This window comes from Vidua macroura, chromosome 3 (assembly GCF_024509145.1).
Source record: "Vidua macroura isolate BioBank_ID:100142 chromosome 3, ASM2450914v1, whole genome shotgun sequence".
Classification (NCBI taxonomy): Eukaryota; Metazoa; Chordata; class Aves; order Passeriformes; family Viduidae; genus Vidua; species Vidua macroura.
This window is the reverse complement of record NC_071573.1, coordinates 36401174-36425546: the sequence shown is the minus strand read 5'-3', so window position 1 is coordinate 36425546 and position 24373 is coordinate 36401174. Positions and strand designations below refer to the sequence as shown.

Sequence of the window (24373 nt, the reverse complement as noted above, 5' to 3'; positions counted from 1 at the left end):
TAACTTACAACTATAGCTAATGCACTTAAAGCAGAGATTTTTTTATCTTAGGATCTCTTCAGGACTGAAACCAAGCCTGATTTAAAGCAGGAAGTGCTCTTATTACAGGGATTAATAACTTGTCTCAGTTCAGCTACGTTTGTGCTCTAGACTGAAATCCAAAATTAAATTCTAAACTTCAGTGAGTCACTCATGAGAGCAGAAAGTTTTGACATTAAAACACCAGAATAACGGAATCCTAGTGCTTCCCAGATACAGAAAAGATCCGTTTGTAAGAAAAATTATTGATGCTGGGACTTTTAAAAGCAAAATTTAAATTTAAATTTTAAAATCTCCCCCCCTAAAAGAAGGTATACAAATATGGCAGGCCGTACACCTCCATAATCCAGACCTGGAAACACACAAAGTCTAGCAGAGAGGGGAAAAAAATTCCCTTACCTGCCTGTACCTCAGGAAAGTGGTTTTCTTCCCAGCTTCCCCTTAAGTTATGTTTTTAGGATAGCTAATTAATGTATTTGATAATTCAAGTGATGTATAAGAGATGATACATATATTATATATACATTAGCATGTCTGGAGTGATGGGCATCATCACAGTACAGCAAGCTACAACAGATCTGCACACCAAGGGAAAAAGAAATCCCATCAGGCACCTGGAGATTTTTGTTTGATCGTTTGGAAGTGAAATTCAAAGAGAAGAAAAAAATACATAAAATAGTAATTTAAAAGAAGGACATGTCCTTCCACAGAAAAGCTGTTCCAGAATTGTTCATTCCACATTCCTCTGAAGCCAGTCTTAGTACATGTCCCACAGGAGTGCAGAAGATAAATCAATTCACTTTATATCTATACAGATATACTTGAAACTACCTCTGTTAACTTATGCCCATATGATCTGGAGAAGAAGAACAAGAACCAAATTCCACCTAAAAAACCTGCTGTGTAGGAGGTTTTAACTTCATTTCTTGTCAGATAGGGCAGCATCCATTCAATCAGAACTGCTCAGATGTTGTGACCATCCTAACTTACATAATTTTATCTGACTCAGCATCTTCTTATTTTGGACTTAAGTTTATAAAGCAAATATCAAACCTCAGGGCTCCAGTGAGCTCCCACAACTCTCTAAATATAAAATAAAAGGAGTGGGGTAGCTGCACTTGAATTCTCCACTTTGACTTTCTCAGAAGTTGGTTGGATAGAAGCTTTTCCTATATAGTGAAATGTACATCTAATTTGCATACAAATATTGCAAAATAACTCTTTACTTGTTATTAGACTACCACAAGTTGGATCAAAAGCCAGTCGTTCCAAAAACATGTTTCCACTAGGAAATGCTAACACCACCATATTTATCTCAGAAAATGTGAATTAAACTTGGCAGGATTTTGGAATTAATTTTTTTTTAAGAGGAAAATAGGGGAAATGTGAATGGCAGCCATAATAAATATCAGAGAGAAAAATCAGCACCCTGGAACAAAGCAACCTGCGTAGAGCTCAGCTATTCCAGTCCATTAACCAGATGTTCTAACAACTTTGGTCTTGCACAAAGTTTAGTTTATGAAGCTTTGCTTCTAGAACCACAGACTGGAAAGAAAAATTAGTAAACTATTAATGGGTTACCTTCTGGAAGAAAGGCCTCACACTATAGTCCCCTTTTTGCCTGCCTGTTATTTAAACAGCACAATAAGGCAGTGTACAGTTCCAGCTAGCTCTTATCAATATATTACCTATAACAATTAAGCATATTTTAAAGGAAGTGGAAGAATATGTGCCATTTAGAAAGTTTCTCTGAAAAACTCTACTGAAGTCAACAGGAGAGCTGAATGTGCCCATCCTGAGTGAAAGCAACAAACACCAATTTGCTCATTAATAACAACAGTTAATCTTTCACCAAATTATTCAAGATAGACACAAAGAGAACATATACCTCTATTGTGGGGTGAGTATTATGCTTATAAGCTGTGTACAGAGGAAACTGAATCTGAAAGATTTTTGCCACACACAGCAGCAGCTTCTCCTTCTCATCAGTACTCCATAAGCTAAAAGCCTCCGTGCTCTTTGCGGGCTCCTCCTCGCTCAGGATACAAGTTCTTGCAGAATCAAACCTTTTCTCTAGGGGTTTTTGTCTTTCTCCATTTTCTTCTTGATGAGACTCTCTTTCTACATTCAGGGGCTCATCAGCATGATTACTCTGCTCTGGCCATGTTGAATCTATATTAATAGTGCAATGTTTACAGAGCTGGTCCCGCAGAGCTTGGACTTGGGCAATCACTAAGTTAATAAGCGCACAAACTACTTGGTTAAAGATCTCCAGATGTTTATACTCCTTGAAACAGCACAAACATTGTCTGTAAGAAAAGAGGAGAAAAAAAAAAAAGAAAATTCCTACAGTTAAAATCAGGTGAGTACTTAACCAAGAGAACTCTTCACATTAAAACATTTTAAACAACAAGTTATTTGACAGAATCATAAAATGAAGGAAATCCAAATGAAACAGACCCTACCCAGCAGCAAGTGGGAGTCACAGAACCCTCCTTAAGCCTTGAGAACATCCCATTATTGCCAAATGCTTATGAAGTCCCTGTTATCATTTAGCAGCTGGTACATCAAGTAAAATATAGAAAAAAGTCTTGTGGGCAAGGTCATTGTGCTACTGAAGAAGTCATGTTTTTCACTGTTTCTTACTCCATTTCCTCACTGGGTTTTCTCTACTGTTCTTTACTGCAATAAATCACCTGACATTCTTGTCAGCTGTGTAAGAACTCGTTATTGTTATTTTTAAATCAACAGGGCTGCAAAGTAATTTTATTTTTAATAGAGTATTCAAGTTCACTTCCTTTATCTGCATTTGGATGGTGATCCCATGCACACTGATATCCTTTATACATCTAGGAAAAGGCAGCTCAAGTGTCTTCAGTACTTTCTTCACTTGGCAGGCTCAGAGATTATTGCCCTGCTTATCTACTGACCCACTGTAAACTGCAAAGAACAAGAGGGGAAAACATCCCTTTGACAATATCATTAAAAAAATCAATTAAATCATCAAGTTCAAAAGCTCTAATGTAACTCTAGTTGTGGGCAGGGATTAACTGTGGATGCCAAATAGATTGTGAGTGTATAAACCTCTGAGGCAGGTACCCTAAACCTATTGTCTGGGAACAGCTGCTTCTTCCATACAAACAAGCACCTCCCTCATGCTGACAAGAAAGGTGGAGTATATTCCTGTAGAAGGATTTAAATCCTGGGGAACACAGCAAAAAAAGCCATCATTGCACTGCCCTTACTGGAGACCAAAATTAAGGCTACATGCTTGTGACAGACTCTGGGAGATGGACTCTGCTCTTTCTGACTCAAACTCTACTACACAATGTAACTGCTACATAAACTGGGAGCTGTCTTGCAGCAGAGATCTTCTCCATCTCCTGTCAGATAGAGAACAATGGACTCCAGTCCACAAACCAGAGTTCTGAGATATTAAAATAATACAAAAATCACACATACCACTTCAAAAAGAAATCAGTAGACGAAAGACAGGACAAGAAATCATCAGGAAGTAACAATTAATTTTTTTCTGCAAACACAGTGTTTAATTTAGAGACCGGGATTAATAAATTATAGTTTTTAGGAAAAAAAAAAAAAACAAAACAAAACAACAGAACCCAGAGCCATGACATGGAACACAAACATGCCCTTGAGCTACAGCTCTTAAAGCACATACTTTCAGATATTTTTTTCAGAGGGTTAGAGAAAAAGGTAACATTCAGGATTCCCTAATTCCCACACAGATACAGCGACTGAAGCATCTAAACCTCTTTATTCCATTTGTGCAGGAAGAAAAATCCCTTGAATATTGTGTAAATGGAGTTTCACCCATGTGAAAAACATTCTTGTCATTTACTTGGAAATGTATTTTCATTTTAACAAATGACAACAAGGGACTGCAGGCAAAACCCAGTGTATCCTCAAGCATTTATCCTGAGAGAAAATTATGTTCAAAAGGTCCATCACTTATGCCTACAAATTACTGCCCCACTTAAGAGCAATAAATCATCCTCACTATCAATGAAAACAGACTGGTGAAGACTTCTCACATACTGGAGAATTCTTTCCCAAGACAGGTATGTGCAAAATCTCTTAAGACTTTCTCTGTTGGAATGTGGAAGAAGAGCTCCACCAAAAATTGAGGAGATCAATAAAAAATGAGCATGCTACTGCTTTGAACATAATAATTTCCAGAAGAAAACTAAAATGGAAACACTACATGCAGATAGAAGAAAAAGGTGCTCTTCAGGACCAATCACCAATGATCTTCTGAAGGAAAGCAGAGATTTAAACTACAGGTGACGAAGTCAAAAATAGTTCTTAAGGAAGACCTCAAACCCAAAACTAGCAGAACTCTCAAAAGCCCATTTGGCAGAGTAGAGACAGGACATGAAATTAAAATGTCAACCAGAACCCTTTCCTGTGGCCTCTTTGTTAGATTCTCCTTCAACCAGCTTAAGGATTGTTCTCCAGGCTCTTCCAGTATGAAACCACTACATACAGAAGGCAACAAGGAAACCAGAAGAAAATAAAGAGTTAAATATTTTCCAGTCTTTGGTTTTTTCTTCAGGTTGGATTTATCAAGCTGTAGAACAGAACAAAACTCTGAACAGATGATGACCTGGAAACTGGGTTACAATTGTTCTCTGACAAACTTGGCATCTAGGATCTGTCAGGAGATGTCAGGAGAAATGTCAGGAGTCTGGTTTCTGTGCCTGCTGTTTATTTTGATTTTAAAATTCCTTCTCTGTGTCTAAAAGCACATGGCAGAAGAAAATTAACTTGGCTTGTAATTTTTGGGTAAAGTGAGGAAGAGGTGATTCCCTACTTTCACAGGTATCCAAAATGTGACATTCCATTTTTTTTTTCTTTTTCAGTCTTCTAAATACCTGACTAATACTTTCCGATTTATCCTCTATGCTTTTCCCAATATTACTTATGATTCAGTGGATTCGCTTTGGTCTTAAAACTACTGCTGAACACTAAATCCCAAACACCTTCACTGTAGATTCTTTCTAAAAAGTAATATCCATACATTTCCTTGTGCTAGAAAAAAGTAAGTCGCTGTGAAGTAATTTATCATTATATCATAACGTAATGATATCATTACTTTAAAGAAACAAGCTCAAAACAATAGTAATTTAAATACTAGATTAAAAGGAATCATGTAATTTAAGACAAAAATGTGCAAAGCATTTTCTTTATCTGTTTATTAGCTACAGGCTGCAATCCTTCATCACCTTGATTCAAACTATTAGAACATGCAGAAAAATTTATCATGATGGTTCCATTCAGTCACTTTTTCTTAAATTCTTCTTACCTTACCCTGCCTTTGCAGAAGATGGTCCCAAAATTTCATGGTGAAGCAGCAAGACACATTGTTTGTCACCACAATAGAGCTGTTTGTTTTTCTACACAATTATTACAGCATCAGAATGCCAACTGCATTCAAATTTGCTTTTCCCAAATAAGTAGTAAAACAGTCTCTATTCTCCAGGTATCACTTAGCTACACATTAATAATTTGCTAATTCTAATCACTCTACTGGAATTTAAAAACGGAAAACTGCTGTTGAGATTCAGCATCCTCAGCATTCCAACTCAATCCAAAATTACCTTTGCGTCCACGAATTGATGTAAGCAAATATCTTGAGGGCATGTTCCTTTCTGAGCTGCAAAGCATCACCACCTTCTATGTCTGATACTAAAGACAACAAAAACAAACACAAAGAAAAACATAAATACATCTTTTAGGAGGGAAAATACCCAATGTGCAATTGTTCTGTTATTAGAAACTACTTTTGATAGCATGGAAAATAAATACTTTACTGAAGCAAAAACATGTAGATTTGGTTAACAAGGTTTAGACACAAGTGACTTGGAAACTCAAAGTGCACAATGTTCTTGAATACTGCTGCAAAAGTTTGTGATTGAGAACAGACCCTTCTTGTAATTCTATTTTTATCAAATATTCCTCATAAGTTTTACTGAGAACTCCTGATTGATGTGCACTTTCAAGTATGAACTTTGAACAACTTTACTCATTAACCAGACACCTTGGGTTTGGTTTTCTGTTTTGCTGGGGTTTTTTTCCCCCAGATTTTTACATGTCTGCATTTTGAGATGACCCCGAGACCTCAACTTCCTTTTCCTGATCAGACAAACACTGAGAAAAAACAAGCAAACAAACAAAACTATCAAGAACAATGTGTTGTGTACATATAAGGTTATTTCAGACTGAGCCGATAATCATTGCTTTTAAATAGACACATCTATCATGACATTTAACCATAATGAATCACTAATTGGCAAAATGATAAAGGCTTACCACATTTGTTACAGAGGAAACCAGAACAGTTCTGTACTGAGTTCAAACCCCAAATGCTTCACTGAGGGATTATCAAATGTCCCACTTCCCTCCAAAAATGCTTCTACACTCAAATAAGGCCAACATCAGTAGGTCTACAGCTCCACTTAGACAGCACCTGATTATATCCCAGGGCACTGGATTCTGCCTCCTGGCCACACACCTTTCCCCAACTACAAGTGCACAATTCTTGCTTCCTCCTTGTCCTGAATTTCCAAACATTTTTACAATTATCTAATTGCTACACAAATCAAGGTCAGAATTCCTTTTAAGTGGATCTTTGCATTTATGACACATCTAAGTTTTCGTCTCCACATTTCAAGTATTACACGCTCACAAATCCACTTCACAAGCAAACTTTATGGGAAAGATTCTCCAACAGCACTGAGCTCTTCAGCATCCCTGCCTCAACCTCCTCTCCAACCTCAGCCCTGCAAGGTCCTGTGTGATCCATCCACACAGGTTCCCAAAAGCTAAAGCTAATGAAAGTCTGCGGGCATGGATCAGAAAGCAAAGTTCAGAAGAAAACCACTTCACAGAAAAATCACACTGAACAAATACTTATGACTTCTTTGAAATAAGGACATCACGTATGCACATACATCCACATTGCCATACATATGCATACATACAAATAAAAAACTATCCAAAAAGCAGCCTCTGAACAGGATACCATCAAACTTTAAAAATCACTTTTCTGTCTCACTCCTAGAAGGCTCTGAAGATCCTACACAACATTGGACAAGCTCAAGATGGAGAAGCAGACTAAAAGATGGGTATCACTCAATATCACCTTTTATTTTCAACACTATACGTTACCGGGATAGTTGACTCTCTGAAAGCCAAAGCACAGCCCTGAAGAAACCAAGAACTCCATCAAACAATTTAGGTCAAGCTTACCACAAAAGACAGATCTTTAGCTGTAGATAGTATCTTAAAAAAAAAAAAAAAAAAAAAAAAACACACAAAAAAACAAAACAAAAACAAAACAAACAAACAAAAAAACAAAAACAAAAACAAAAAAAAAAAAACCAAAAAAAACCAAAACCCACCAAAAAAAAAACAACAAAAAAAAAACCTGCCCAGCATAAAAGGTTCATAAAACCTCTGTTTTCCCAATTTTGTGAGCATTGTTTCACTAAGATTAATTGCTTCAAACTTAACAAAGAAACTTGAGCAAGAAAATATTGACACTTTAGTAGCAACAAAGCTGATTTTACCTTGTAGGATCATACACATACATTTCTAACACCTCCCTCATCCCCAGGTGGCCCTACTCTAACAAGCAGGATGGTAACTCCAACTCACAGAGCAGCCTTTTCATTGCAGAAGTTTGAATCACTCCTAAATTTCCCTCTTTGAGATGATAAAGAACTGAAAGTTAAGCAAACTGGCTCCTTAAAAGCTACAATTGACATGTAAAGAAGACAGAATAGAGAAGTTACGGAAATACTGAAACTTATGCCAAACTAATGTCAAAAAATAGGCAGGTATTTGCACAACTTGGAGAACCTGTTATTTTCCTGTTTATGCATTCTACATCTCACACATTGACCAACTTCTACTGGTCTTATTTATTAATCACTGCTAATTAATACAGTGGCTACATACATTATTTCCCTTTGGGTTTCTGTACCTAGAAATAATACTGGGTTTATTCCTGAAAAGACAGAAGGCTCCAAGCAGGACGAAGCACACTGAGGCTGCAGTTTTCCATGGAGCTTAGCTAAGTCTGTGCCACTACCAAAAAGGACAGTGACACATGTGGCAGGGCTTCTCCTCCTGGACTTTAGCTTGAGTTCTCTTTTGCTCCTTAGCAGAAATTATCCTGTTCAGTTAATTTGTGTCCTCACAACCAAAATTTCAATCATAGGCCTTTGAGTTCCTCTGAGTATCAGCTCTGTGGATACTCTTGATTTGCAGCACCTCTGTTTAGGAGCACATGCAGCTCCAAGTACAGATACAATTGGTTCTGAAGCATTTCAAAGATTTTTTTAACTAAGAAAAGTAAAGATGGAAAAGCAATACACACAAACACACTCATTGTCATTCCTGGGCATTTTCTGATTTCTGTCAGTTCTGTAAGAGCTTCCTTGCTGCATCATTTCCCTTCCAAATGATGATGCCTGCCTCTCCTTTTAAATCAGTTCTCTTCTACCTTGAAGGAGCCAGTAGTTAAACCAGACTCATTCACTTCAGAATAAAGCCTGTCCTCTACTCTCTCCCATACTCCAGTATCCTGCCATGCCTCAGAAACTCCTCAATCTGCTGCCTCCCCACTTTCTCACACTTTCACTGTTTCAAATCCAGCAGTACCAATCATGTCAAACTTTTCCAAAAACAACTACTGCACCAAGCCTCCTTCCTGCAAACTGATTTGGTAGACAAGACTTCTCCCTGGTTTCACACCTAAGACAGTAATTCCTACAGAATGCACTAAGTTATCCTTGTGTCCTTTAAGAGCTGCTGAACCTCGAAGTGGCAGCCAGAGTCCTCTCATGAATAAGAATTGATGATATGTCTCCAGAGTTTCCCAAACAGGCATTCCAGGATCTCTAAGTTTGTGTCTCAGCAGTGGCACTCTGATCCTAGGCTCAGCTCCTTCATGTCTGCAGTGGCTGCTTCTTCCTCCAGGTACTCACAAGGCAGTGATGTTAGAGATGCTCTCCTTCCCTACCTCGGAGCTCAGTTTTCTTCTCCTTCCTTAAATTTACTCTGCCAACTCTTCCTTCTCAGTTAAAGCCTCTTAGACCTTTTCACCCTCCAGTCCTTCCTTTTCCCTCTTGGGTTCCATGCACACAAACACCTCCCCCTGCACTAGATCCAATTTCACAACCAATGTATCCGGGTCCAAGCCCACACTATAACGGCATTTCAAACAGCATCAGCATTCCCGCAGAAACCCCTGGGAACTGCACAAACCAAACTGGCCAATCCAACTGAAAACTACCCACATTCCTGTTGGCTTTGTAAGCCATGGAATCCTCAGGCTGGCACCTTGTGAGCAGGGGAAGCTGGGAAGGGAAGCGTGAGGAATGTGAAGCTGGGAGAAGTAAACACCTTTGGAGTAACCAGAGTTGTAAAATTGCCCCACCCCACCTGGAGCAACTTCACCCCAACATTGCTCATCTGTGGGCAAAGATGTGGTTGCTATTAGAGTCTCAGAAAAACAGAATATTGAAGGCTTTAAACACACAGAACTAACCAGCAGAAAGAAGGAAAACTAGGATGCAGGTAAATTCCAGCTAAATATATTCTACCAATATAGTGCAGGAAATGGGGTCTTTCCACATACTTGCAAGGGCTCATCTCACTGAGTAGTCACAAGATGGTTTAGAGATCTTTTTATCACAGTAAAACCGTAGAACAAAAAGCTTAGCTCAGAACTAACCTAACATCTTCTAGTGTATAAGTTTTCAGATATTCTTAAAAAAAACCAGACTGACTTGAAGTGTAATTATTTATTCAAGTAGTTGATGAGAAGCCAAAACACAACACTATGGTCAAAGTAAAAATTTAAAACATTTCATATAAAAAATAAAAAATATAACTTCCTTGCTGTTTCCTCAGTCTCCTGTTTTACTTGGCTAGCTCTAAACGAAAATTTGGGTGATTTACCTAATCTCTCACAGAAGGGTGATTTGCTAAAAGTGTGTTACAGTACTACAAACAACACAAGCTCCTCAACTCAGAAAAATTCCTATAAATAAATTGACTAAACCAAGAAAATGACAGAAGATGAGAAAAATACAAATCAACTGCAAAGAACCAGGCAATAGAATTTCAAAATACAACTGTGGCCAAAGGAAGCTAAGCTCCTAAGTGCATTTTTAGCAAGAACTTGGGAGCTAGAGGAACACACTGTAATTAGACCTCAAGGACAACCATCATGCTGGACTTGCAGGGAATATCTTATATCCAAAGGTCACTTATCATACCAAGTACAAAATCAAATGGCAAGCAAAAAGAATAATTTTTAAAAGCATACTTTCTCTACTTTCAGCAACATAACAGAGTCAAAGGTAAATAATTCAACACTCATTTAAGATCTGTAACTCTAATTTCTCCATAGTCCAAACTGTGACAAGGTCCAGTTGCATATGGATTGTGCTCCCTCCCCCAAGCCTCATCTGGTACCAGCTTCTCATGTGAAAGACCAGATCACTTGGAGAATGAACATTAGTATCAGAAATTGGTCACTGATACAGACTAAACAGAGGAAATGAGCCATACAGTACACAAAACAGCATTAGGAGCAATAATACTAATCTTGAAAGACATATATATATAAATAGATATATATATATATAAAAATATAAAATGTGTAACTTTTTGTGTGAGTACCATTGCTCACACAGAGACCCAGCACATTTTTTTTTTCAATGCACTGAGATATTTTCAGTGATTAGTAGGGGGTTTCTTTTGCTTAGGATCAACAGCATGTAAGATGATAGCCACAGAGTTCAGCATCTCCCATTCCCTTTCTACTTTCACCTATCAGAATTACTTTTTTTATTATACAGAATTCATGACTGCCTTAAATTGATTCTCCAGAGTTCTTCCTTCTTCCTGACCTTTTAGGAGCCATCCTTGACAAGTATTTAATAGGACTCCAAGTGTCAGCTTCAAGTTCAACTGATCAAACCTCCCTACAACTTTTCAGTGAGGATAAAAACCTTCTTTCTACCTCTCAGTCTCTGCAACACAAAAGCATCCCAAAATACTGACTATATACTTACAATCAAGGAGAAACACAACTGCAGAATGTACTAGGAAGCACAAAAAGTTAATTCTTCGGTATTAGAAATACTTGTTCAAATGCCAGGAACAATCAGATCTGTAACCCCAAACTCTACCACAATAAAATTCTATAATCATAGCCTGGTTAAGGTGCTTGAGTGCCTTTAATGCTACCTTGATGATCACATTCATCACAGATCTAGAGCATTACAGATACCTACAACCATCTCCATCCCATAACACACCTCAATTCATTTTAAGTCTACATCAAACTCTTAATTTCTTTTATTTATAAATATTACACCTTGGTAAATAGATTGCTTTCCTGCAACTTTTTGACTATAAAGTATACAAATATTAAAACATAAATATTTTGAAGACAACATAATGGCTTAAAGACAGGAATTAGCAACTTTAAGAGTCCCATTTCACTAGAAAAAACCAAAATGTGATCATGTCAGACATAAACTTTTGAACAAAGGCACAACAAAACTGGCAAAGTTTTGCAAGTCTAAGCAATACTGTGTTCTTAGGAATGGAAATACAGGAGCTACTCAAAAGAACAAGGAAAAAGCATTTTCAACTGGTGTCCCAACATCATTGCTGGTTATTCAGCACCTGAGTAATTCTTCACACCCCGAGATCAGAAGGACCTGAGGAGTTTTAATTCAGTATTCCAGCACACAGCACACTTACATGAAGAACAGGATCAGCCTTGGTATGTTCATCAACCAGACACCACTTCTAAGATACAACTTCACCAGAAGAGGGCAAATCAGCTGACCTCAGGTAACTGCTGCCTTTATCTTCTGTTTCTCTGCAAACACCAGCAAGTTCTCTCTTTCAATCTCTACATTTCCCTTCCCATCCCACCTCCCTGTCTTCTCAGCAAACACCTGTTCTCCTTTAATCATAAGAACTTAATGCACTCTGGAGCCAATCAACAGCAGCTGGCTCTGGGCAGCTGTATGCAATTTAAGAACTGGCACCTTGCAGGAGTGATGCCACCCTGAAGTTTTCATCATGCTAGGCCATGTTTGCTTTGGGTTAAAATGCCCCCTTTTAGAATGGCTGCAGATGGCCACCTAAACAAAAAAATAAAGTCCTTCTTGAGAGCATCTAAGACTTCCACCTTCTCAAAGAGAACTTGCCACAGCCACTGCTTCCAGGAACAGTTCCACTGTTTTAAATGCAGTCAAATGCCAATTATCAGACAATACTCAGATTTACCCAGCACACTGGAGCTGATTCTACCCAGAACTACCCTAGTGAACCACAATCTAAATAAAGTCTTAGATACAGCATCTCAAATGTAGAACAGCTGTGCTGCAGCATGAGCCAGGCCAGGTCTAGCAGCAGCACCTTGCACACAAAGCCAAGCCTAAGTTACTACACATGTAAACTCACTTTTGCCACTCAGTGAGCCAGAGCTCGAAGTTCACCAATACTGAATCCACAGACGCCTAACAGTGGCAATCTGGTCAGGATAAGATGGGAATGTGAAATACATAATTGAGGCTGGGTGGGTTATGCCAACGACTGAGGAACAAGCAGTATCCCATGTAGCACTGAGTGGCATGGATACAGAGAAATAGGAGACTCCCATCACAGGTTCAAGGCACAGAATGAGCTTCCATCAGTTAAACGCTGTGTAATGCACATATGGCCTTTCTGATCAAACACCAGTAGAAAATGGATAAGACCAGCTTGTGGGATATCTGTCTGGGAATGGAATTCACCAGGCCAAACTGCATCTTTCTTGCTCTGGCTCTGCTGGCCCAAAAAGATTGACCAGGAGTCTCCACATTGTCCTTTTTACATCCCCATCTTCTGAGAGGGCTCCCTGGCCCCAGCACGGTACAGAAGGAATGCACAAAGCTGCTCCTGGGCAGTGGGATGTCCAGGCTGCTGCATTTCCATGGAAGCCTGGCAGCACAGCAGGGCTGAGCCTGGGTCCAGCAGCATTCATCAGCACTGTTCCCTGTCAGTCATGTCAGACAGAAGGATCTGTGGGATCTCTGCACTGCACCTCCTAATGCTTCTGTTATCTTGGGATTCTCAGCAGCCAAGATATTGCAGTCCTCCCTCTCCAGGGAAAGGCAAGTTACATACTACTAAGGAAAAAAACCCACAAAGTAATTTCAAAGCATCTGTGCCACTCATTGGAGTTAAAAAAAAAAAAAAAAAAAAAGAAAAGAAAAGAAAAGTAGCAGTCAATTTCAGAGTCCTATTTTAACTCAGTATTGTGAATTGCCTTTGACTCCCAGACAAGATGTTACAATTCTGGGAGGGCTGTGTTTTTTTCTTTGTATTGAAGTTGTCATAGTTCCTCTTTCAATTAAGGAAAAACCCAACAAAACACAGCAAAACAAAACAAAACCAGCTCAATTTAGGCAGTATTTCCACAATCAAGTCTGCCTGACATCACCAAAACACATACTAGATGTGGAAAGTCAGGCTGCCCATCATAATATTTTGACAACAGCCACTGCAAGTTTCTTAAGGAATCAATGCAGGATTGGACAAGCGCTGCATAATTCGAGCATTTCCCAGCATATCACTAATTATCCCAAGGTAAATTTCAGAGCTAGGGCTGATTGCTCAGATAAAGGACTGCTCGCCTTCAGTTTACAAGAAAGTACTTGCATTCTTTCCTTTCAATAACATAATGTATCAGTACTTGAATAACTCTGGGTTTGAATAATTTCCTCTAATACTCCAGCTCTGAACTTCTTTTAAAATACTACTTTAAGGTGAAGATGCAGAACTTAGTCTATCAGACTACTTTTTAAGTAGAACTAAGATTCAATTGCATGAACAAGGTTCCAAAAACTAAAGAAGTTTTCTATCAGTTTTAATTAAAAGTAGCAAGGAATGCAAAAACTAAAATACCTACTCCAAGAAGCATTCTATTTTCAAGAGAGAACTTTGCAAATTAGTTCAGCTGTACTACTTGGCACACTGTGAATCAGTTTCAGACAACAGCAGCTTTCCCCCACAACCAGAAAGAAAAGGCCCACAACGGAGCCACCCTGGCCCATAAGAAGCAACAAATTACCAGTAGATTTACAACAGAAGCATGTAATGACTGTGCTCCAGGTTTCAGGGACAAAATCTGTTAGAGGCAAATATGATTAATTCATTTCTTACAGAGTATATTTAAGCCTGCTTAAACAAGGAGATGAGAGGTAAATGGACATTGGGTCATTATCCTCAATGGGGCTTCAGGCAGTTCATTGAAAGCCCAGGAAGAGCTTGCTCAGCATTTGAACTCCAAGGCTTTGTTTGTTTCCATGAGCACAGGTGCAAGCTCCACTAATTCAGAAAGGACAATAAAATTCTGAGAAAGGACAGGCTAGCAATGAAGTCACTGTCTCTCTCAACTTTCAGATATACACTCAAACTTTGCATTCCTTTGTGCCAGATAATCTGTATTTAGTAATTCTCTCAAACACATGGTGTATTAGGTAATTTGTTGGCTAAAACAATTATATAATTTTTAAAAGATGATAGGTCAAAAGAAGTAAGAGAAGTAAGAGATGGCTGAAGGCAATGCACAAGGTCCATACAAGCATATCCAAGAGAGCAGTTAAGTTTAATGACAAGCATCCCCCACGACCAGAAAATATATTTACAGATGCCATTTTGATATAAACAAATGTTTTTAGAGGTCTCGTATCAGCAAGTATAGCGATGGCTACACAGAGTTCAAAGTCAAGTCACTCTGGAAAGACTGAAACTGGCACTGTTGTTCAGACCCACCGAGTTTCCAAGGCACGGATGGAAACTGATTTCAATTTCTGATCAGCTTGATCAGACTGCATCTAGTCTAAATATTACAGATCAAACATTGACACTTAGGACTTAAAATACTCTGGCACAAGTTTCACTTCAAATATAAAGGAAAAAAAGTAGCTCAGAGGGAAAGAGTTCAACCCAAAATAAACCAGCAACAGTTTGCTGTTAACTGTGAAAAAAGTCAGAGACCAGACAATACAGACAAGGATTTACTGCACTGACCATCCTTCAACTAAGCAGGAGAACTTACTTTTATCAAGCTTCTGAGCTCACACTCCCCAGTCTTATCCCATAACAGCTCCAAGAAGGAAAAATAAAGTTTTCAGTCTCTCATATCAGCTGTTGCCTACAAGCCCAGAACCACACACCTCCTGTTAGAACACAGGTGCCTGACAAGGGTGGGTAAACTGTGTTCCACAAGCCTTCCACGGACAGCCCATTTCCCAAATTCCTCAGTAGATATGGATATTCTGGCCCCCCTAAAGCTTTTCTGGAGCTGCCCTCCCTAGCAAACACCACACTGTCCATTTCCAGCACTGTTCACAGCTTCTCCAAGCAAACAGAGCATAGATGTGAAAGCACTGTCAGTTTTGTTGATGTCCGCAGAGTTTAGAATGAAATTTGATGAGGAGATCTGCAAAGAAGAGAGACTAAAGGGCAGAAAATTACTCTGAAAAACACCAGGTTTTCAGTTCACACCCACTTAAAAGTAATTTCACTGCTGGTGAAAACCATGGGTTTTTTATGAAAAATTCAATAATTACGTGTCACAGAATCATAAATAGGCAACTGAGCACTTCCTGAAGATGAAATTAAACTCTTGCTAAAAATTATCAGATCCCCCCAAAATGAGCCAAGCAGCACAACAGAAAAATAAAGACAATGAGTGTTGAACAACACAGCATAAAGCATGTTTTTATACACAATTACACAGATTAAAAACCCTCAAGTGGAAGTCAGTGCAATGAATTGGAGGCTTTTTCAATGTGTGGAAAGTGTGGAAAAAGGCAAAAAAAGTTTTGTCCCTCCTCTCCTTGATGGGAACCAATGATCTGCAGGGATGCTGATCTAGAAATGAGTCTCAATTGGCACAGGTTTCTCAAGTCTTATTCCCACCCCTCCACAAATTAGCTGAAGAAATGTCAACTCCCAAAGGTGCATTTTCCATAAAGACTTTTTGTGACAAGTTTCAGCTTCTTCCACCAGTTGTTCCAGCACTAAATCTCATGAGCAGTTCTAAGCTCACCATCCACCAGACATGCTGGATCTGAACAATTCCAGAAATAAAACTTTGCAAATCTACAACAAGCTGGATATTTTTACTACGCGTTAAGAACACTACAGAAATCCTCACAGTTGCATGTCTGTGTTTAGTATTCAGATTGCAAATCAATTCCCATACAAGGAAAGGAACAAAGTGGAAAGAATGGCTTCTCACCTCTTCACATTTTCAAGAAATTGCCAATTTGCTGCACAAAATGAAAGAAGAAATCACCTCAATATAAGCTTAAATGACAGAAATTAAACGGCCACAACTCTGTTTAACTGCAGCATGCTGTTACTACAAGCAGAACTGAGTAATCAGCAGAACCACTTGCTCCTGAGGATGGTAAGAATATTTTTCACATTGTCCCAGCATCCAGACAACTACAAAGGTGTAGCTTGGACTGCAGAAATCCCTATTAGCTACCTGAAAAAAACTCGGAGAAGGAAACAGAGGAAATAAAAGGAACCAAGAAGTAAATTGATCTTCCCTCCCAATCACTAAAATGCCAAATCATAGCCTGCTCATCACTTGGACACAGAACACGATTCCAGGATTTGCTTTTCAGACTCAATGTTAGTTGAGCACAGAAAGATGGAAGCAAACTGCAGTGACATGGAGAAATCAAGTAAGCAAGGAATTAAAACCTCTCACATAGAAAGTCTGTATTAGCAATAACACAGAAGAAAAAGAAGCAAAAAGGAATTCTATTAATTAAATGAATGGGTGAGGCTCATAAAGCCCTGAAGTGTCTCCTGGCAGACAAAACCAATCTCCCAAAGCCAAGCCATCACCTCCAAGGCAGGCCAAGGGAAATGGAGCCAGGTCTGCTCCCCAAGATCCTGAACCCCAGAGTGACAGAGCCCAAGCATCCGCCGTGCCCCACGACACCCTGCACCACCTCTGCATCCAAGGACAGTTCCAAGAGCTGCTGTGGCAAAAGAACCAACACCAACAAGGTCCTAGATGGCCTAAAGCACATTGTCTTGGATTTGGCTCAGGAATTGCTTGGGACTTGGGTGACTTCAAAACTACCCTTAGGGAGGGAAAGCAATATAGCAACAAACATACCAAAAGAATGATCAAACAGGAAAACTTCCTACATGGGAAACATGATGATTTCAAGTTCTACACTGATCAAGTATCTTTTGGACATGAAGCAAGGGATGCTTTTCTTTTCCTTTCTTGTGTTCTTCATTTTCCTTGAACTTATCCCCTGACTACTCTACAGTGCTAGAATCTTGTGGCTTTAAGGATATTACTCCAAGTACTTATCCAACAGAAGATTTCCCTGTATACAAAGAGAAGCATGTCAGTAAATACACCTCAGTGGTGTGTAACTCACAACAAAAGTCAGCAAAATAGGATTTACGTAACTCATCTTCAGCATCACTGATCAAGTGGCCTGAGCTATGAGAAGGAACCAGTTCACAGCAGCCTGAACAGGAAAAGTCTCAGGACAAAATCATTCCCGATCACATCAAATAGCATGAACCAAAATAATTGTACAGAACAAAAGCTGAAATATCTTTCCAAAAATAGAAGCCTTTTAGCTATTAAAGTCACAGAGTTTTTCCTTCCATTGCTTTACAAACAAAGCAACTTTGTCTTAGTGTCACCTTCCCCTTCACTTTAGAAAGTTCACAACTAGCGAGGATACAAGTTTCTCCTTCCATTTTTTCCCTCTGTTTACTCCAGTTCATTTGGAGCAGCACTTCATAGTCCATAACTGCAATGTGGCAATGCTGCTATAAAGAAAAGGTTATTTTCACTTTCCTTTAGGTCTGGTTTCTTTGGATGCCAGGCTCATTGCCTTAAAAAGGGTCAAAGACAAAAGTAAACACGAAAAAAATACTGAATTTCAGTGTTATAATCAAGTGACTTTCTTTTCTTCAACAGGAAACAGCAAAGATCCAAAAGGTTGGGCAATTACCCCAATAAATCCTCCATAGCATCTCTGCAGAGATTCCGAACATGGAAATATCACTTAAGGGGAAAAAAAAATGAATCTTTTTAAAAAGGAAAAAAAAAAGAAGAGATAAAAAAGCCATGCAAGAGAGAGAACTTCTACAGTTTTGCACAAGAGGAATCATCAAAGAGCCAAATGAAACCTTAGATCTGCACAAAACAGAGTAATCAATCCTGAAGCTTACAGGTAACCACTGAACAAGTGAGAGCAGCTCTTGGAGACCAAGTGACGTTAATGATGCAATAGTTGTAATAATTTTATAACACATCCTCAATATCTGAGTTCTCACAGCATAAAATATTGATCCTCTCCAAATCCCAAAGAGCAAACTGAATACTGCAATGTTTTGGAACACAATTTTACCTACAACACAATGTTACCTACCTCAAGGTAAACATACCCTCAATCCAACCTCCAAGACTACTCACTGTACTCCCTACATGCCAGAACAACATGACAAGGAGTCAAGCCAGGAATCTCCAGCATCCAAATTCAGGGCTATCCTGAAACTACACAGTCAAGCACTCCAGCACTTGTGTTTTATGGACCTGATCACTCTGGGAGCAGTTCTGCAGACAGTGGTAACAGAGAGAAAAACAACAGTATGAGTCCACATTGATCTCCTATGCTCCAGTAAACTGGGGGGGTTTGTTCTGGGTTGGTCCTTGGGGTTTTTTATTTTTCTGGTTTACTAAAGAGAAAACATAAGGAGAATAATAGCCTGCAAGCTGGTGTAGTAGAATAACATCTAGAAGGCTCTAATCATCAGTGTGAACTGATTTTATAAGATTTCAGAGCTGACTGGGGAAAAAATGGGCTAAAGAGGTAGTAATTGAAAAAAGTGAAGCAGAATGCTGGGAAGAAAACAAACTTTGTTCCCAGAAACCAAGAACTGGGAATAACCGAGGCCTACCAAGGTAACCTAAAACCACAGCTGCCACTACATAATAAAACCTATTTTTCCATGTTGTAGTCTTTGTTTCTTACTTTTATAAAACCCAAACCAAACAAGAAGAACAAACCAAACCTAAACCAAAATCATCTACGGGGTTTTAAGTCAACATACATCAAGATCAGCTGCAGTCCCAAAGGGAAGCCTCGTAGCAACAGAACTGAGCTGGGCTCTCTGGGACACACCATTGCCAGGACTGTGGGGATGCTGACTCAGGACTGGTCTGAGAACCAGGCTGGCACTTCCAGCTAAGAAGAGGCACTCCCAGGACAGCCTTGCACTCAACAAACACTCAGCACCGAGCACCACATCCTCAACACTTGGGAGTGAAGCCTCCACAGGGATGGCGTGGATCTACAGGAGCTCAAACCATGCCCATGGCTCCAGGTGGGACACAGCAACCTGCAGAACTCCTGCAAGAGACCTGAGATGGCCAAACCCACCTCTGATGTTCCATTTCTGTGTTTTCTGGCTCACTTTAGGGTTGAGATTATCTGGGTATCTGTGCAGTCCCTAGCAAAACAGAGCTGCCCTGATCAGGGCCTCTGGACAGCACAGAAATGTAAATACTACTCAAGAACAAATGAAACTCAATATAAACCCTCCTAGACTGACAAGACCTGGCATCCAAAGAAACCAAGGAATGCAAAGTATATCAGGGTTCATTTTGGGACACAGAAAGCTGTAGATTAACAAAAAAGCACAGAGTGTCCTCAATGCACTTTTGCTGTAAAATTTGTGCACATTTAAATGAGCCCCTATAGTTAATACCACGAGAATCTGTTAAGCCTTTTGTAAATAAGTGGCCTTATCTTAAAAAGCAGCCCATTGTGTCTTCCCTTTTTTTTTCTTCTATTAAAGTCTACTAAAAATGTTTATATTGTGGAAGATTAATTAAAGAAAAATCAGACTCTTCCTAGACTTTACTCCTATTAAACCCTGCCTGGGATAATGTAAATGATGCTAAGAAACCTACAGTGAGAAATAAACACTGTTTGCTCTGATTGAACAGATTGTCTTATAGTGCAAAAACTCCTCTAAAGTCTGGACATTTCATAGGGGAATTTACATTTTACTGAGTTCCTGGATCTAATCATAACTTGAAATTACTACTTCTCAGGAAATAACTTCAAGATCAGGGAATTTACTGGGTTGAACATGCAGATCAAATGCTGAAAATCAAGATGCTGCAAGAGAAGAAAAAGGAATATGTACCAAAAAACCCAACACTGCTGATTCTCCTCACAGAATATTGCCTGCTTCTCATGCTTAAGCAGAGCAATGTATGTTAAATACATACAAGCATACTTACACACTTTTGGCCAAAAAAATAAGCTTACCAATCCACAGGTGTCCAGTTCAGTACCTCAGGCAGCCACTGACTACCTGTGACAAAATCAGGACACAGGACCTGGAGTCTTCCCAGGACATAACCCTGGGCCTACACAAAGGTCACTGCTGGACAAAAACCCCAGCTCTGCACAGTTATGGGTTGTGGGTTAATACTGTAGCAGTTTGCAGTGGGACTAATATGCTTCTACTAAAATATGTCTGTCTGATGGCAGAGCTGTTCAGTTTCACCCTTCTGTCACCCCTCAGCTGGGAACTTCCCACATATTCCTTCCCAAACACCACGCTGAGAGCTGCTGTCACTCCCCTTTCCAAGTCACCTGCAATGCAACTGATACCAAATCATATTTTGTAAACATCAGAGCAAATGAAGACAAAGGCCAGTGTGTAGCCTCATAAAAATATGTGGTTTAGCAAGAAAATTCCAAAAGGAAGGAGATGCTGTTTCCTGGACCTCTCTGAAAACCCTGCTGGGGTAGTTCAGGTGCAGAGCTGATCCCAAATGCTCCGTGGGCAGCAAAGGAAGCTGCTGACAGCCTGTGGCTCACACATTTTGGGCATGACCTCATTCTTTACTACCACTTTTCATTTCTGTTGCAGTGTTTTAAAATCCAAAGCTTGACATAATTTTTGTATTACGTACCTTTCATTATTACTTAAGGAACACAAAGATCTCAACTGGAAGTTATAAAAGAAACCATCCCTTCCTCACAACTCAGTCTCATCCAGTGAGAAGGGAGCACCATCACATGTCTTTGTATCCAAACACACACACCGAATAGTTCTGCTGATTTACAGTGAGCTTCCTTCTCTGAAGGGAAGGCCAAACCTAATGTCACTTAAGCAGCATTTTTTGAAATTAACTACATAGCAGCAGTACTGCAGAATTTTCCTAATGAATTTTGACTTTCAAAGACATATTTCCTTCTACTTAATAGCAGAGATATATCTTATGTAATGCAGAACCATTCAATTATCCATACTCCAGTTAGATAGATATATATATCTATATCTACATTAAAAAAGAATTGTTAAAGTGATTGAAGACATTGCTTTATCTATAGGGAAATATCTATCTTCATCAATCCCAATTACCTTAAAACATCTGCAAAAATCAATTCATACGGGAATTTCAGGGATTCCTTGAAATATAAAATTTAATGTTACAACTTTTTTTCTATTTGATCATACCAACCCAAATCAAGTTTAAGCAATGACTACTTGTCAATCCATCCAAAGCAAGTGAAGTTTTCTCTTCCAACAAGCAGCTGTCATCATAGACAATGGATAATTTTGTCTTATTTTAAACCATTCTTAGTTTAAATAACCGTTTGAGGCAATATCAACATAAACTGATTTAATCCAGCCTCTGAACTCTCCTAGAAGTTACTTTTACACCTACATTTTTACTTCTCAAATGAATCACCGAATACCCTATTTCCCCAGCAAGAAAGAAGCCAACATTCAACTCCTGTAGGACCCTATGGAAGAACAAACAGCACATGGAAGTGGGCTTCAAAAGAGTGAAGACAACTCTCCCCAAACCCTGTCCTAGGCAGCATTCTGTGCTCCACTCTGCTGCAACAGGATTTGCAGAGTGTAACCATGAAAAATGCCATGTTTAAGATCCGAGGTAGTTAAACTTCCCTCTAATCACAAACTTCAACTGGTAAGTTGTTTCAGTTCCTCAGCATCCGTATAAATGGTGTTTTTTTCGTCTTTGTTCGTGAGGCAGAGCTCCTGAGAAGCTGGGAAGATACCTTGGCTGCCACGGAGCGCAGGTTCCAAGGGATACACGAGGCCTACAGGGAATTTCGTGCTCCAAACACTCCTGATTCCAGCGGCAGCGGGGGGAACACCTGCTGTACCACCCCTCCGACCCTGCCGGTAACACTCGTAAAGAGGAAACTTCGGGAGGGAGCCGGAGACCACCCCCGAAGCCAAACACTCAGCAGCAGCTTCCCAACCTCGCCAAGCCGAGCCAGGCTCCTCCAGGCGCCGCTTCCCTCACAGCTTCGGGAGAATCGGTGCCCGAAAAGCACCTGCACCGCGTACCGAGGCCAGGCACAGGGAGGGGGAGGCAGGATCGCTCCGAGCCGCCTTTGCTGCTGCTGCCGGTTAAAAGGGACCCAGTCCAGGCCCGGCTGCCCCGGAGCGGCTCCCGGGCAGCTCCTCAGCCCGGCCAGGCCCCGCCGCGGCTACCGGGGATGAGGATCCCGAGGGAAAGGAGGGATGGAGCGGGGACACGGCGGCGGCAGGCCCGCCCCAGGCCGCGGGGAAGGAAGGGGGAAGGAAGCGCCGAGCAGGGCATGGAGGGAGCTCCTCCATGGCAGGGGAGAGAGGGAACCCCGCGCCCGGGAGGCCCGAGGCGGGCGGGGAGAGGCGAGGAAGGAGGTGAAGCGGGGCTGTAACCCGGTGCAGAGGAGGGTCCGCGGGGTCCCGGCCCGGGGGGAGGGAAGCGGGGGAGGGCGGCCGCACTTACTCTCATTTAACACCTCCAGCAGCTCGGCGCAGCTCTCACACATTGTTCATTAACAGCAGCAGCCGCCGCCGCCGCCTCCTCCCGACCATTGATTGATCCGCTCGGTGCTGCTGATTGATGATTGATGGGGGCCGGGGCGGGGGTCACTAGGGGGGAGGGGAAGGAGGGGGCGGGAAGGAATGGGAAGAGAAGGGGGGGGGGAAGGAAGAGGTAGGGGCCGGTCTGGGATCCGGGGCGGCTGATCAATGCAAATGAGCCTGTGGCGACGGCGGCGGCGGCAGCGGCGGGGAGGAGGAGGAGGAGGAGAAGAAGCCGAGTCACTCACTGGCTCCCAGGGACACCACGCGCCGCCATTTTGCTGAGGGGGAAGGAGGAGGCGACGGGAGCGAAGGGGGGGACAGGGCGCTCGGGCGCCGCTCGGCAGTTTCCGACCAGGCAGGAGGAGGCGAAGGTGGCCGAGTCCCTCCTCCTCCCTTTTCCCTCTCGCCCCGCCTTCCCACCGTGGTTCCGAGCGGCGGGATGGCGAGCGGGGAGGAGAAGGCAAGGGGGCGGGAGGGTAAAATGGCGGCGGTGGCGGTTGGGCGCGCGCCCGGGGAAGGGCGGGAAGCGCCTCTCTCCCTGCCCTCTCCCCGCCTTCCGCGGCCGGGAATCTCCGCCAGGAACGCGCGCACGCCGCCGCTCTGACAGCGGCGGGGGAGCGGCTTCTCCTGCCCGCCCCTTCCCTCGGTGCCTGGAGCCGCGCTCGCCGGGCTGCCTCGGGGACCTCCCGCCTGAAGAGAGCGCTTAGCACGCTAAGCCGAACTCCTTGGCGAGGAAGCTCCCAGCTTCCAGGCGCGTTTCCAGGTCTTTTGGGTGGTTTCTTGGCATTTTCCGTCGTCGGCGCGCGGGACGGAAGAGCCGCCGCCATCTCCTTCCCGCCCAGCGCGGCTGAGGGGAGCGGGGGCACCTGTGGGCGCCGCCGACGCGGACCCTGAGAACGGGCGTTTGGAAGGCTACGGTAGCATTTTCTACTAATAACTAATTTATTTTTACTTAGTAATTTTCCGACCTGATTTGTTGGGGGTGATTTTTTTTTGGTTGTTTGGGTTTGTTTTTTTTTTTTTGCCCTCATTCTTGCCCCGTGATTTATTCTATACAATCAGTAATGGTATCTGTGACTGGCTGGAAATAACCTTTTCTAAATAAAAGACACAGTCAAAATGAGCGAAAAACTTTAATTGAAGATACGTAATTTATGCTGTTACAACTACCGGTTCACTCTGCCTTGGGAACGTTTTGAACGAGGTTTCAAACCCGTGCATGACAAATTTTCAAACATCTGTTTTCCATAAAAAAAAAGCCCAACCCTTTTTTTTTTTTTGCCATCTCTCAATCCTGCTCCGTCTCCCAGGTACATGTAACTGGAATATA

At 41.2% G+C, this 24373-nt stretch overlaps 1 protein-coding gene across 8 annotated transcripts in view; it reads right to left on the bottom strand.

The window, feature by feature from the left end:
• USP34 (ubiquitin specific peptidase 34) overlaps positions 1–23131 on the bottom strand; it is a 113497-nt gene extending 90366 nt beyond the window's left edge. For all 8 annotated transcript variants that reach the window (XR_008436571.1, XR_008436570.1, XR_008436575.1 and 5 more), the window contains exons 1-3: positions 22964–23131; positions 5658–5745; positions 1928–2348 (exon numbers count right to left, since the gene is read on the bottom strand). Coding sequence is in view for 1 of the 8 variants with exons in the window: in XM_053974731.1 (XP_053830706.1) it covers positions 1928–2348; positions 5658–5745; positions 22964–23006 (552 nt within the window). In the remaining 7 variants the exon portion in view is untranslated. The remainder of the gene's footprint in view (positions 1–1927; positions 2349–5657; positions 5746–22963) is intronic.
• Between the last annotated feature and the right edge of the window lie 1242 nt (positions 23132–24373).